Genomic DNA, 14383 nt, shown 5'->3' with positions numbered 1-14383 from the left:
GCACAGAATTTATTTAACCATAAGCCTCTTCTGTCTCAAACACAACTAATGTAATTTAACCCTGTGAAAAAGACTCCCCTTGGTGTATCAGGTAAGAAAAACACAGAATGAGCTAAAAGCTCCTTCCTAAAATGCATATATATTTCATTCCTGACTGCAATAGTAAAATTAAATATGGAAAATTCCCTTTCCTTTTTCATGAACCTGTTGTATGACCTGTAACCCTGTTCTGAAGGAAACTAAAATTAAAATGGAAAAAAATATGCATTTTGAATTCTTTAGTCTACTGTCCAAATGTCAGTTCACACATACACATGCTGAAAGATCAAAATTGATGGGTGACCTTTTTAAATGTTTTAATATCCTACATCTTCATAAACAAAGTACCTATAACCATCAATTGAAAAACATTATTACACCTGTATATACAGCAAACTAACCTCCATCTCCTAATGACAAATGTCCCTCCTGACTGTAATTTTCAGCACAACAGAGATACTTGACAAAGTAGTAATCCAAAATTTTACATGAAAAAACTAGAAAAGAAATCAACACAGTGTCTTTTTCAGCTGACATAAAAAGTTTTTTAAAATTGCGTTTTCCACATGCCTGAATAGACTGGAATTGCTCAAAGCAATTCAAAGTTTTAAAAAGGTTTCTTATTCCCTATCAGATTCTAAAACTATAAAAAGCTCTTCTTATATGAGAGCAGATAAAATATAAACACATACTTCTGCACTGGCTTTGTGATTCAAAATTGAGATTTAGCACAAAGCATCTGCATGCCATTTCATTGTGTAAGTAACAAGCTCTTAGAGTACTTAGATGCCTAAGGTACAGGCAGTAATATGCTCTATTTCCTGTTGTTCCCAGTGTAACTAATAATTTGCTGTGTAAACTCCAACAAATCACCTTGTACCTTGACATATCCTTCTGCAAATCAGGTAAAATGTTCTACTGTATGTTCCCAGGTGAAGTATTCAGAAGGAGGCAAATCATTAAAGTTAATGGAAGTAGGAACAATCAGCAATTCAACAGATTGATTGATTCTTCTAAGCCCATTATTTTTTTATTAATTGTAGGTGGAAGCATCAGTGCACACAAGAAATGCAAACCCTCGTCCAAAATCCGTCTAGGTGGTGTGACACTTAGACATATGACCATTATATGACTTTGTGCATAAAGGAGACTGCTTAAAACATAATTTTGATTGTGGTTTTATGTGGAATTCCTTGTAGTCACATCAAACTAACAAAAATAATTTCATTTATCATTTTGAAATATGAAAAGTATTATTATAATATATTGTCAATTTTCTATACTTACTAAATGAACACTAAAGTATAACATGAAAATGACTATGCAAACCTATTTCAAAATTTGAGCTCTGTAAAATAATAAATCCACAAAACTCAAAAAAAAGCTTAATAAAAAGATCAAGGCATTGATACACTGGGAGTTTGCCCACCCACTCCTGCAATTCAGATATACCATGTTTAAAAAAAGAGTTACAATTCCTCCTGGAAGGAGGACACGTTTTTCAAAGTGAGACAGTGCATACGCATTGCCAGGTCTATCTGAAGCGAAAAAGGGATATCCCCGTGTGGTTACAGGATCACTGGTTTGCCGGCGTTAAGCTAGGGTTTCAAATCAATGCAGGTGCAGCACTCTGTGCCCCAGCTGAGATTATCTGAAACAGCACTTACTGACAGTACAAAGCATGCTCCCAAAAATGGGGTTGGCCTGCACCCCTTGCCCAAGCGGCTGTGGGTGCGAGCCATGTGGCCCACAGGCAGCGCCAGCGTGCAGCCGCCCCGTCCTGGGGACCCGCAACCACCCTGGTGGTGCAGCAGGAGGGTCCTGCACGCAAAGTTCTCCCCTACCTAGGCTGCGGGAGCCAGCCCGCACCCTCACTCTCCCCCTTTTCTCCTTTCTCTGCCTTTCTGGGTTTTTTTCCTGTTCCCCCACCCCAAGAGATAGGACGCAGTCTGGCAATTCAGGGGCTCACGTAGGCCAGGCTTCCTTCTGTGCAGCCCTTTGGGTAGGACTGCTAATCCTTCTTATTAATTAACAAGATAATAGTAGTTAACCAGAAAGCAATATTAATGCTATCTATCTAGGAAACTTCTAACAGGAATGATTTATCCTTTCTGTGGATTTACCGGTAACAAAGTCATGCAGCTGAAACTGTAGCAGTGTCTTGATGGTTTAAGAAGTTAAAAAACCAAGACTGCCTAAACAGTATCAGACTAAGGACATCTGCATCTATTTTCTGCCCTCCTTCTTGCATAGTTTTGAAGATCCTCCCCTCTCTCAACTTCAGAGTTTATTAACAGCTGGGGATGCAGGCTCCCCCAGTTATATCAGTCTTACACAAGGACAAAGAAGAGTGTAAACATGACTGATCTGAGAAATGTACTCTGAGAGGCACATGCATTAAAAACACAAATATTTACCACATACACGTACCTTTGCTTCAGTCCTTTAAACTCCCAAAGCATTTCTCAAGGTCTACTATACTTCACTCAGTATGTGCTGACATACCTAACACAAAGTTTGCGTTTTATTTATGCTGCAAAAAAACAGCAGAGGTGATGCAGGGATGAAGATATCTGCAGATGAGGCACATTGCTATAGATATTTTATGTTTCAGAAAAAACAGCAATGGATTTTTTTTTTTAATTAGCCATTGTAAGACTATATAAAACATCTATCAGAAGAAGGGATTTATATTATCTGGGTTCTGTTGCAGCAAACAAGTACTGCAGCTCTCATTCACTGATTGTCAAAAACTTTCCAATGTGCCCACTGCAATGCGGATGCCAACCAACGAATCAAAGGCATTCAGCAACTAGACAAAGAGGGTCTGATGCCAACCTCGGTGCCACTGGCAACCATTATTGGCATCAAGCACATTGTCTGCTTTTTTTTTCCCCTCTCCTGGCACTCAACAAACAAAATGGCGGTTCTTGTAGCAACGGGAACACAGCATAAGCACCACACTGAATCAAATACCATCAAATGATTTTATGGACTGAGATGCGTTTCATACCAAATGATAGACACTCACTGATGCCTGACGGGGGAAAAAAAAAAAAAAAAAAAAGGCAGTTTTGTCAAAAGAAGAAATGTTCATGCCATTTTCAAGGTTTGGGCTTTTTAAAAACTCAGGGGAGGGGGGTTGGACCTGATACACACAACAAGCGAGCCCCATAGTAATGTATTATGATTAAGAATTATTTTGATGCTAAACTGATCACAGTGTGTACTTCCCATTTTCTTCCCCCGTTTCAGTCAAAGGAGCAGCACTGCAACGTATATCAACCCCCTTTTCCTTTTTTTTTTTAAGATCCTAAAGCACAAGAGGATAGTAGAAAGAGAGTGGGGAGGGGGGCAGGGAGGGGAGAAAAAGATACTGAATTCTGAGGGACATGAGCGAAAAGTAGAACCAGATGAAGTTGGTCAATGACAGAACTTCATAGGTCGGTCCTTACTCCTTCTTTCAAAGCAGGCATGGAAGTAGAAGCTCATTTTATTAAGAACTGAAAGGATTATTGACACTTCTAGATCTGGAAATTGTCAATATATTGTAACATTACTCTGCACTGCAATGCGGATGCCAACCAACAAATCACAGACATCCTAGGCTAAACAAAGAAGGTCTGATGCCAATCCTGGTGCCACTGGCAACCATCACTGGCACTCAAACTATCCTTCCTCCTCTTTTTTCCCCTAATCTTCTTTTTTAAAGCAACAAAAAAACAAACCACTTGGCCCATTTATTCATTTTATGTGCTAATTCCTTCTTCATATTTCGTTCAGGGATTTAATTGTTTCTATGTCTCCACTTAGTTTTTACATGATACTATTAAGCGGGTTTATATATTCTAAAAGAGAAATAAAAAGCAAAACAGCATGTGTATAATGCAGCATTTTGGTTGACTTCATGCTTATCTGTTGTAAAGCCTGGTTCTTGTAATCAAGTGCACTACAAAGTGCCACAATTAACCTGCTTTCAATGAAGACAGAGAATCAAAGTTTGACAAAACGGAAAAAAAATATGAAGATAACTTTATATGACTTCTTCAAGAAGAGAGCCAACAGATGTTATTGTAAGATTTACTGTGAAGCAGCAATACAGATACAAAATACATGCAGTTTACAATAAACAAAAGGATCTACTAAGGGTGACTTTGTACATAGAATTAGCCAGCTTCATCTTCCAGTATATTCTCAAAGCAGCATCGTGTAACTTTGAAAGTTATAATATTACAGCACGCTTATCTTACTCATTTCTGATTAGACAAGTGTTTTAAATAAACTCCTATTCTGAATCCTTAAATCAATAAAATCAGCTATGACCTGCAATTCTTTCTCCCACTTCAAGTTACTGGCTTCCAACAATTTAAAAGTGGACAGTGTGTAAGAGTACTCTGACTCCAGCTTCTTCGGCTCAAGAGCTACTTAAACTGTTTTGCCTCCCTTTACCTGTAGAGGCAGGTAAATCCACTAGAATTAATCAGTAAGCTATGTCTTGCAAAATATGCATTCAAAATATCATTTGAGTTTTTCTTCACAAAAGTTTAAAGGTACAAGTTATTTTTAAATAAGCTATTTTGCTTAATGGTATCAAAGAAATCTTTCTTCCTATGTTATTGGGGATCAGATTTACCACACTCTGCAGCTACTTAAAGTCACTGCAAAATATCTAAGTGCTGTCTACTGCTGTGGAAAGAAAAATACAAAAATTACAAGCAGGGAAAAAAACCCAGAACAAAATTATGAACCATATTTTTTCATGATAAATAATCAAAAAAAGTGAAACCTATTTATATGTTCATGTAAGCATAGTGGTCTATATGCGTGAGTAAATGCTAAAAGACAAATTCACTGACAACAAAAAGGTTGCGTTGTGTATCTGTTCTTTTAAAGAATGAGTGCACACTGAACAAAGACATGTGCAATTTTACTTTTTTGTTACTAACAAAATCCATTACGTTTGTTTTTCAGTTAAATCCCACAGTTGTGTACAAGGCACCAGATAACAGCCTGCCATCTGCCCTTCTGCAGGCCATTTCTGCCTACTACCAGGCCAAGTTGTGAAATGGCCCACCATCTGCAGCTGGCCAAACTTTCCCTAGTTGAGATCTGCAGCTAAAAAAGAAATGCTTTATTACTGCTGATCAGTCAGCAATACAAAGATGTCCAGAGGATGGTATAATCGCCAGAAAGATCCAAAATGAGCCCTCGCTGAGAAAAAGCATTTTGGAAGGCTTAGTATTGGAGGGAAAAACCTTTATATACTCACAGCCATTTAAAATTTTGGGGAACCTGCCTGTGAGTATTATTGTCTGAATATGCAATATGACTAGCAGTTTTTTCTCTAATACATGATTATAAGAAGCCCTGGTTTTATTTTCATTTTATAAAACTCAGTTAAAGAAGCTTTTCCATCGTGCTCCTGCAATTTTCCACATTTCAATTATCTGCCAAATAAAATTAAGTATACAAGTGTGATTATGAAAATATACTTTTCATGGAAAATTCTCTTGAAATATTAGAACCTGGATCTTTGTTTTAAAGGTCAGATAGGTAAGATGAGCTAGTAAGGTAAAATGCAAATAAAACCTTAAGTACTGTATGCTGTAATTCTGTCTAATATATGGTATTTACAAAGCAGTAGTTCTGTGCTGAAGTTTTTTCATGTTTTATTTTATAGAAGTGAGAAAGTCTGCAATTGCTCTTCAAATTGAGAGTAGGTTTATCAGCTTAAGGATGAATTCTTAATTATTTGTAACTACAAAGACAATAATAAATATTTGTAGAATTTATTGTGATTGTGCAATTGCATATACCTGCATCTGTTACTAACAGTACTGGGGGAAGTAAAAAAAAAACCCAACCTGAAAAACGTGAAGAATGTTTTCCAAAGTCGTGACTGACTACGCAATATATTGCCACTATCTGACCAAAAAAAAAAAAGGCAACTTCAGCAGAGCTGAAGTACTACTTTGGTATGTCCCACTCTCTCTTGGAAGCGAGCAAGGCATGTATGTCAAACATACATGTCATTTACATAGGTCTGTAGGAATGCGTGTGTATGTAAGTATATACGTATACATGCTGATTTACATATGGATATGTACCCACATTACATATATAGACCACAGAACAATGTTTCACTGGAAGCCAGCCCATAGGGGAAATAGGGCTACCTGGAATCAGAGTTTGACATACTAACATAGAAACATGACAATCTGCTTCCTACCTTGCTCCTGCACGTAGTATGCCAAAAACAAATCAAGCTCCTTGACTGATACTGTTATGTGATGTGGCTGGACGCAAAGTGCTGGATTTGTGCAATGTGGGGATTTCATGAGCCGCTCTCCATCTGTACTTTCCAAGGGGATGCCTTTGAACAGGATCACCATGACTAGATCCAGACGCCAGACTTTGTCAGCCTGTCGCAGGCAGTCGATTCTCCTAATCTTACCCTTCTGGTCAGGATTGGACAATACACAGCATGGGTGCTTCTTCCCAGTCACCGTGAGCACAAAATCCTCCCGGAACTCTTGGCGAATATCTTTGCGCAGCTTGGCCAGGAGCCTGGATGCCCACTTCTGTTTAATTTCAGGCTTTTCGCTAAGTAGCTCATCCTTGACTGCTCTTTCCTCATCCTTTGACATTCGTTTCTCATGTTTTTTAAAGTACTTGCGTTTTCGAGCCTGAAGGTTGAACCAAGTATAGGCAATTGCACGGACGTGTGGAAGAAGTGCCTCAATGAACGGGTGAAATTCATCCTGTGGAAAGAAGTGGAGGGAAAAAAACAGAAGAGAAGAAGAAAACTCAAAGTCAGTAAGTTCTCATAATCAAAGAAGCATCAAGAAAGGTTTCTGAAAATCTTACAGTGAAATCCAAGACGAAGAGAATAAACACTTAAAATTTACGCAAATTTCTGCATAACACCTTTTTATGCAATTACTACCACTGTCAGGCAGCAGACAAAAAGTACACAGAGAATCACATTTTCCCCATATTTCACTCTTTGAGAGAACCATACGAAGGTTTTATTTTTCATGCCTTCCCTCACTTCATCCCGCAACGCTGCAGAGACAACATCATTTAAAAGAGATGCTATCAAGATGTTTTGTTCCTAACATTTAAATATCTCAGTGAACGGCTAACATCAAGAAAAGTACCATTGCACAAAGAGAACACTATACGGATTTAAAAAATCTGAGCAGAAACGTTCAGAAGGCTGAGGCGAATGCCACAGTTCATTTCTCTTCTCTGTGGCACAGAAACACAAAGCATATACATGCTCAGTGTAATGCCACACAGTTCCCGCTTTTGGAGCATGCTCTCAGCAAGAGACTGCTGGTGGCACAAAGAGCATGCGCCATTAAACTTGATCCATTTTCTTATCAAACGTCCAACATTCCAGCACTGAAACAGCACCATTCCAGTGGTGGTAACTAGAGAAACCAGTACATGGTAAGGGAAAGTGGGCAAAAGACACACTGTGTCGTATACAAATCCTGAACAGAAGCTTCTGTACTTTCAGCTCCTTGGGCTTCCCTCCCACCGCCCCCAAACTCTGTAAAATAAAAGTTTATGAAGTTGAGAACAAAAATTACATTTATGTTCTTCCGGCAGCTCCACTGTGGGTTTTGAAGCCCCACAGAGTCAGTTAATTTGTTAACTGATCACATGAGTGTGGCAATTATTCTAAACCCCTTAAAAATCAATCTGAGGTGTACAATGAAAAATGGCAACTTGGCACAAACTTTGCATTCTTTGTGTTTCTGCATGCTGTGGCAGAGTGACATTACGAGTGCACCGCTGGACAAATGCTGCTTTTGTGAAATCCATGTAATTTATTTACAGTTCAAAAATATCCCTTTCTGTCATCCGGCTTCACCTGCAAGTTCTTATCTTCTGCCTAGCAGCGATATGGATTGCATTAAGGCGGTAATGCTTAGTTGTCGTCTGCAAATACATCCTATAGCAATTAAATTAATTTGTTTTGTCTGCTTAAAGTACCATCCTACACATCCATGTTAATATCTAAATAGGCCTTTCCCAAAAACTACTGCCTCTTTTCTGTGAGCAAATCCACTGTTTAAAACAACACGATCTGCTTATCAAACATTACTGTATTTTGGTTTGGAAGGGAGACCTTAGGGCAGGTATCTTTCTGCCTGTGTGCAGGCATACTTAGTTTTAAATACCATGCAGGTTTCTCATCACGCTGAGTGGCACGGTGCAATCAAACTAAAATTGAACCTTTTTTATACTATTATATTCAAGAATACAATTAACATACTAATATTTTAGCAACACTGCTAAACAAGGAATGAATTATGTTTAATCAATAGGCTGATTAACTCCACTAGGTTTAAAAAAGAAGAAAGTATAACTAATGATCTCAATTATACAGAGTTCAGACTGCCATTGTAGAAGCTTCAGGCCAAGAATTTTGCGTTTAAATCTTCGAATTTCAAACAAAGTTCAAAATCTCCTGAATGCTAAAAAAAAAACCTAGATCTAGTTACGTCTCTTCCCTAACTGTCCACAAATCAAACAGAAAACAGAAAAGTTGCAAGCATTTTACCTAAGACCATGTTACCTTCGCAGAAAAAAATAAAATTAAAATAAAATTAAATTTTAAAAAGGAAAGAAACAATATCAGAATATAATTCAATACATAAATGATTGTGTTACAGTACGATGCTTGACAAAGAGCCGCAAAGGCAATAATCAAACTTATTAGTAGTTTCCAGCAGAGATTTGAACAATTCCGATACTATACTGCCACATAAAAGTAGGACATGGAAAGAGTTAAACCACAATCTGTTCTTTGTGTGGGAAGGCAATACTGCTTTGAGTAACCACAGCCCATGATAAGACTTTCCTATCTTCATACGCTTTCCGAACCCATGGGGTTTTTCCCCTCAATTATAACTACTAAAGAAAGTTTATTTTTTCTTCTACAGAAGTCATCTTAATCGAAGTATTCAAATAAAAATAAGAAAAAAAATAACGTACACATAAAAACTGCACTGTTAAATATCTGCAATTCATTTTAGACTGAATAAACCAGATTTACTACAGATTTTGAAAATTCTAACAGCTGGCACTAAAGGTGGGGAGAAGGCATGGGGCTGAAGAGCTTTGGGAGAAATTAATTTTTGCCCCCTTACAATGATTACTCCTTCATCTAAACAGACTTCAGCATTTATAACTTAAAACAGCAATAAAACTAATGTGGAAATATTCTACTTTGCTGCAATACTGCACATGTAGTTTTCATTTTTGAGAAGAACATCACAAACTATTTTGGAGTGGCTATGCCTTTAGGTAATGCACACAATATTACAATAATAACCTATAGCATTTTACCTCTATGAAAATTTTTATACAGAAAAATTCCACTTTTTACATTCCAATTGGTAGTGGCTGCATGTTTCCTATTCAATGAGTGAAAAGAGAAGGAGGAAAAAAAACCCTTTTTAAAACTGTGTTCAGACTTTTCTTTCATAATATCATTAAGTCCTAAAGCTATAAATATATGTGAAAGAGTGTGAAGGAGAAACACAGCAAAGAACATCCTGTTCTAAAGCAATATTATCAGGTATCTTTGAGAGATTCATTGTGCATCTGGAGTCCTTTCAAATGAAACATTACTTGACAAGAAGTGGCCATAAAAATGATCCTAAATGGAGATTTGCAATTAATCACACACATTCTCCACTAAACCTCCTTAAAAGCCATCTACTGAATTTGATTTTTTTCTCCCTTAATATTCATACAGACAATATTGAAATATCTTTTTTATGTGGCACTTACCCATGTGCCACAGTAGCTCTTGCAATAAAGTGATTCATGGAAGTAAGATTTTCAAATGTCATATCAAATGGCTCAGGTGAACCATTGTGCACTGACAATTTAAATTAAAATGGAAGTTACTATATAGTATCTACGTAGCTTGTAAATAAAAGGAAAAATACCAGTCATCTAGTGACGATAGATAGGCCAGGTTTTCTTTTTGGAAAAGGTAAAGAGGAAATGCAGCGCCCTTCTCTTATCTTCCACTTTCATGAACTTTGTATCAATTCATGCAAGTTTGAAGTAGGGACCGTACAATAAATATACCAGGCAGAAGTCTGGAAATTTTATACAGAAAACTTCATGTACTCAATTTCTCTGCATAGATTTTCTCTGTGCCTAATGAAACAACATATTCTAGGAGGGAAAGAAAATGACAACATATTCCAAGTTTCCGGGACCACCATAATATAAAAATAAACCACAGCAAAAATATCACAAGAGACCAAGCACTTACAGGCATGCGGTAACTGCATCCTATCATGCCTCAGCAAGAAAGATAAATGCAGTTTACACTCATTCCAAAGCAGGGAGAAAGAAGCATATGGAAAGGAGAAGAAAGGACCCCCAAAAAATTAAACTGCACTTGGTAAGACTTAATTCTTCCTCGGAGTTATTTTACACCCACCAAACTTTTACTGAGAGAGTGGTGGGTAACATTCGAATTGCAAAGGTTTGTTTTAAAGCTGTACTTTGGATTTTACACTTGTTTCTGAAAGGTGCGTCAGCACTGTCTCTGCACAAACTGGGCTATGGCTTTTTCAAGGAGCTCGGTCTGTACAGGTGTTCTATGCTTAGAACTTTTACTAAATATTTTCTTCTGAGTACACACTATAACAGTCAACGTGCACCACAAGAGCCCTAGAGACAGAGAACACAATAGAGAGAACAATTTTGGCAGTACTACTTTAACTTGGTCACAACTCAAAATAAGATTAATCGATCTTTTGCTTTGAATAAATAAATAAGACAAAGTATAAATTCTTATTGCCAGTGTAATCTTAACTTTTAATTTATGGAGGGGAAATATGATTTTTAAAATGCCTTTATCATTCCAAATAGGTAGAGAAATATTCCAAATTAAAATCAATTTGCTGTGACTGTGTCCCATCTACATACCTCCAAATGGGAACTGTATCTGCATGGCACATGATACAGCATGACTGTAAAATATTGTGTAGAAGTTATCAATGCACAAAAGCCAGGAATTGCTTTCTTGTGTTTATGGCTGTCGAAGTGCTGTGTTTTTGTATACACCTGAGTGTGGTATTTTAATACAGGTTTGTACAGAATAAGGAAATTTGTTACATTTGCGAGTCCAAAAAGCAAACATATGGGGGGAAAAAAAAAGTCATCAGGGCAGGCAACAGCAAAATGAACTACTCGCTGTAACAGAGGTGGTAATGAAAACGTGTGTGTTTCCAGTGTAAAAACTGCTTTCTTAAGTTGTACTCTTGGGTTTATACTCTGGTGCAGAGGTCTTATTGCCTGTCAATAATTCCACAGGATGGACAGCCCACACAGAATTAATTTTTACTAATTGCAGATTCCGTCATAAGCAATTATTTCAATGCATGTACTTGTAAGCACATGCGTATCTCTTACACGAAACGCTCCCCATGTGCATTCATTTCTCTTTTGGAGACAAAATATCTCCACAGTACTCTTTTCCAGCTTTGCTCTGCTGCAGCTCACATTTATTTGCTGAAAATATCCATATCTAAGTCAATCACACTTAGATGCCAAACAAAATATAAACAATAAAAAATGTGTCAGCCAAAAAGCTACAGGACTGTATCCAATCACTGAATAAGCCTTATCATTGTTTCCATCTTCATTCACAATTTATGAATACTTCAGTCTTTTTGAATTACAATGCTTTCTAATTGTGGAATAACCCAAATCATATTTATTTATTTATTCACCGCGCAACTGTAAGTGCCCCGTTGGCCTCTTAATAACAGCGTTGCGGGAGACGTTACTTTCGCACATTTTCTGCTCCTTTAGCTATTCGTCGCACCAATGTGGAAGCAAGCAGTTATCGCTCCATCAGTTTACATCACATCCTCCTAAGACAGACTTTCACAAAAGCTTCTGAAAACTATCCCCCGGCTCTACAGACCGGGTTTACTCTCCGGAACGGGGCTCCGGTGCCCCGGCGCCCGCTCCCCATTACGTAAGGACGCGGCGGGGGCTCCGGGGGAAGCTTCCCGAGTCCGCTCCCTCAGCCCCTTCAGGGTCTCAAAAAGCCGGGGGGGAAACGGGGGGACGGGACCCCCCTGCCCGTGCCGCCCCGCTCCGCGATCCGCTCCCTCCCGCCGGCCCCGCTGACAGCCGCCCGCCGGCCACCGGCAGCGGCTGCAAGTGCCGTCGTGAAAAATAAAAATAAAATAAAATAAAATAAAATAAAATAAAATAAAATAAAATAAAATAAAATAAAATAAAATAAAATAAAATAAAATAAAATAAAATAGGAGCCGGCTAGCTTGTTCCCCCTCCCGGGAGGAGGCACGCCGGCCCCCGAGGGTTGCAGGTGGGGCGGGGGCCGGCGGTGGCGGGGGGGGAACGGGGACACGCCGTGCCCCTCCACAACCGGGGAAGAAACTACTGCAGAGCCTGGTCACTCCCGCTCACGCCGCCCTCGTCGTTGGCAGGCTACGTATTATTAATTAAGCATAAGACGGGATTACTTCGCGCCGGCGAGCGCTCATTTTTTGTCAAAACCACCACTTTTCCTTTCAAACCCTTTCATCAGACTCTGCGTATGCCGGCGAGCTGAAAAGAGCAAACCGTTTTATTCCAATCAAATCAATACTTCTCAAACCGTCTTTTTAGCGTAATTATGCTCATTTCCATTTTCTTAATAACCTTTGACTTCTTACGCACCAACAATTAACAGCGTTTGTCTATGGGTGACACTTTGAATGGGTCTCCCCAAAACAATGGCCTGCTACAGTTTATTCTCTACTATTCCCTCCTGCGAGAGGAGTTTGGATCTGACAGGCAGTTATAACTGCGCTTTTAACCCGTTACCATTACAAGCAATGACTCATTAACAACTCGCATACACATAAAAATAATTAAAAAAAAAAACACCACGACACGTGAAAATAAATAAATAAATTATGAGATAAATTAAATAAAACGCGTCTATACCTGAGTGAGACAGATTGGAGAATACATCATGACTTCGCTTTGAGAACACGCTGCCCGGAGAGCCCCTAAGAAAAGCCTCAGAAAGGAATAATTTCATCTATTCATTTTACAGCCATCTGAGACTCAAGGAAGATGAAATCAATCAGGACGGGCTCTGCCCTGGATCACCACAACTTCACAACAAACCCCAGTCCTCCTTAAATAGCCAAAGATTCAAGTTCACTCCGTGTGCTAGATTTCCCGGGGTGAAATCCAATCTACACTTTTAACCCTCTTGTAGTCGGCGGCGCGGGAGTCTTGCTTTTGCTGCTGCTGCTGCTGGTGGTTGTTTGGCAGACGAGGGGGGAAGGACTCGGGGGGGGGGGGGGGAGGGTGGGCGGGAGGATTTTTTTTTTTTTGGCCTTTTTTTTTTTTAATCCCTTTTTTTTTTAAGAAGTTGTTGCTGGTGGGTTATTACGGCACTGTCACCACGCTTCCAAAGTTCAAGGTTACAGCCCGCAGCGGCGAAGGAAAATCCCGGAGAGTGATGGCAGGCAAACTTCGCAGGGCAGCGACCGTGCGGGCGGGAGCGAGCGGCGCGGGAGCGCGCCCCGCGGGCGGGCAGCGCGCGGCCTGCCGGCCCCCCGTGCCCCCCCACCCTCCCTCTGCGGGCAGGGGTGAGGGGCTGCCTTCCGAACGCCCGCTGTAATAAAAGTGATCGCTTGAAAATTCAAACGATAAATCTCTCCCTCCCGACTTGCTCCCGCCGTCCCCGTCCCCCCACGCTCTGCAAAAGTTAGAAGTTGCAAAATTTCACCGGTTACACCCTCCGGACCCCGTTCCAGCTCTCTCCCCAAATGAGACTTAAGTATTTTTTTTAATTATTTAATTACACAATCACCGCGTACACTCCTACTCCTCCTCCTCCTGCACACACATTCCTTCTCCACCAGATCCCCCTCCTCTGCCCTCCCTCTGTATCAATCAACCATCGAACGCCGCAGAAGGAACCAGCACGTTTTGCAAACATCACTCATTTTCCCTCTTCTGGTGGGAGAAAGTTGCTGGGGGAGGCGGGAAAGCAGCGGCGGCGGGGGGGGGGGCGGGGGGGGTGTCTGCCATCTGCAGGAGGTTTCTTTTCTTTCTCCTCCTTTCGGGGTGCGATTTTGTCAATGGCGGCTGGGCACAGACGCCCCCGCTCCCCCCTCGGCAGCCCCACCTCGCATCCCGCCGCAGGGGTCACCAGGGGAGCAGCCCCCTCCGCTGCCCCCCCATCCCAAGGCGGGGGGTACCGGACACTGGACCGCCGGTCGCCGCAGTCCCGGCGCTGGAAGGGGTCCCCCCCGGGCGGCGGCGGGGG

The 14383-nt window shown here is 40.2% G+C and overlaps 1 protein-coding gene across 9 annotated transcripts in view; it reads right to left on the bottom strand.

Annotated features, from left to right (window-relative positions):
* The window catches only part of NFIB (nuclear factor I B), a 169852-nt gene extending 156464 nt beyond the window's left edge, over positions 1-13388 (bottom strand). For 8 of the 9 annotated variants that reach the window (XR_012658073.1, XM_075079379.1, XM_075079381.1 and 5 more), the window contains exons 1-2: positions 13045-13382; positions 6269-6800 (exon numbers count right to left, since the gene is read on the bottom strand). Coding sequence is in view for 8 of the 9 variants with exons in the window: in XM_075079379.1 (XP_074935480.1) it covers positions 6269-6800; positions 13045-13074 (562 nt within the window). In the remaining variant the exon portion in view is untranslated. Of the gene's footprint in view, positions 1-6268; positions 6801-13044 lie in introns of all 9 variants that reach the window. The other variant, XM_075079383.1, reaches the window with a different exon arrangement.
* Between the last annotated feature and the right edge of the window lie 995 nt (positions 13389-14383).

Source organism: Phalacrocorax aristotelis, chromosome Z, assembly GCF_949628215.1.
Source record: "Phalacrocorax aristotelis chromosome Z, bGulAri2.1, whole genome shotgun sequence".
Taxonomy (NCBI): domain Eukaryota; kingdom Metazoa; phylum Chordata; class Aves; order Suliformes; family Phalacrocoracidae; genus Phalacrocorax; species Phalacrocorax aristotelis.
This window is presented reverse-complemented; position numbering and strand designations above follow the sequence as displayed.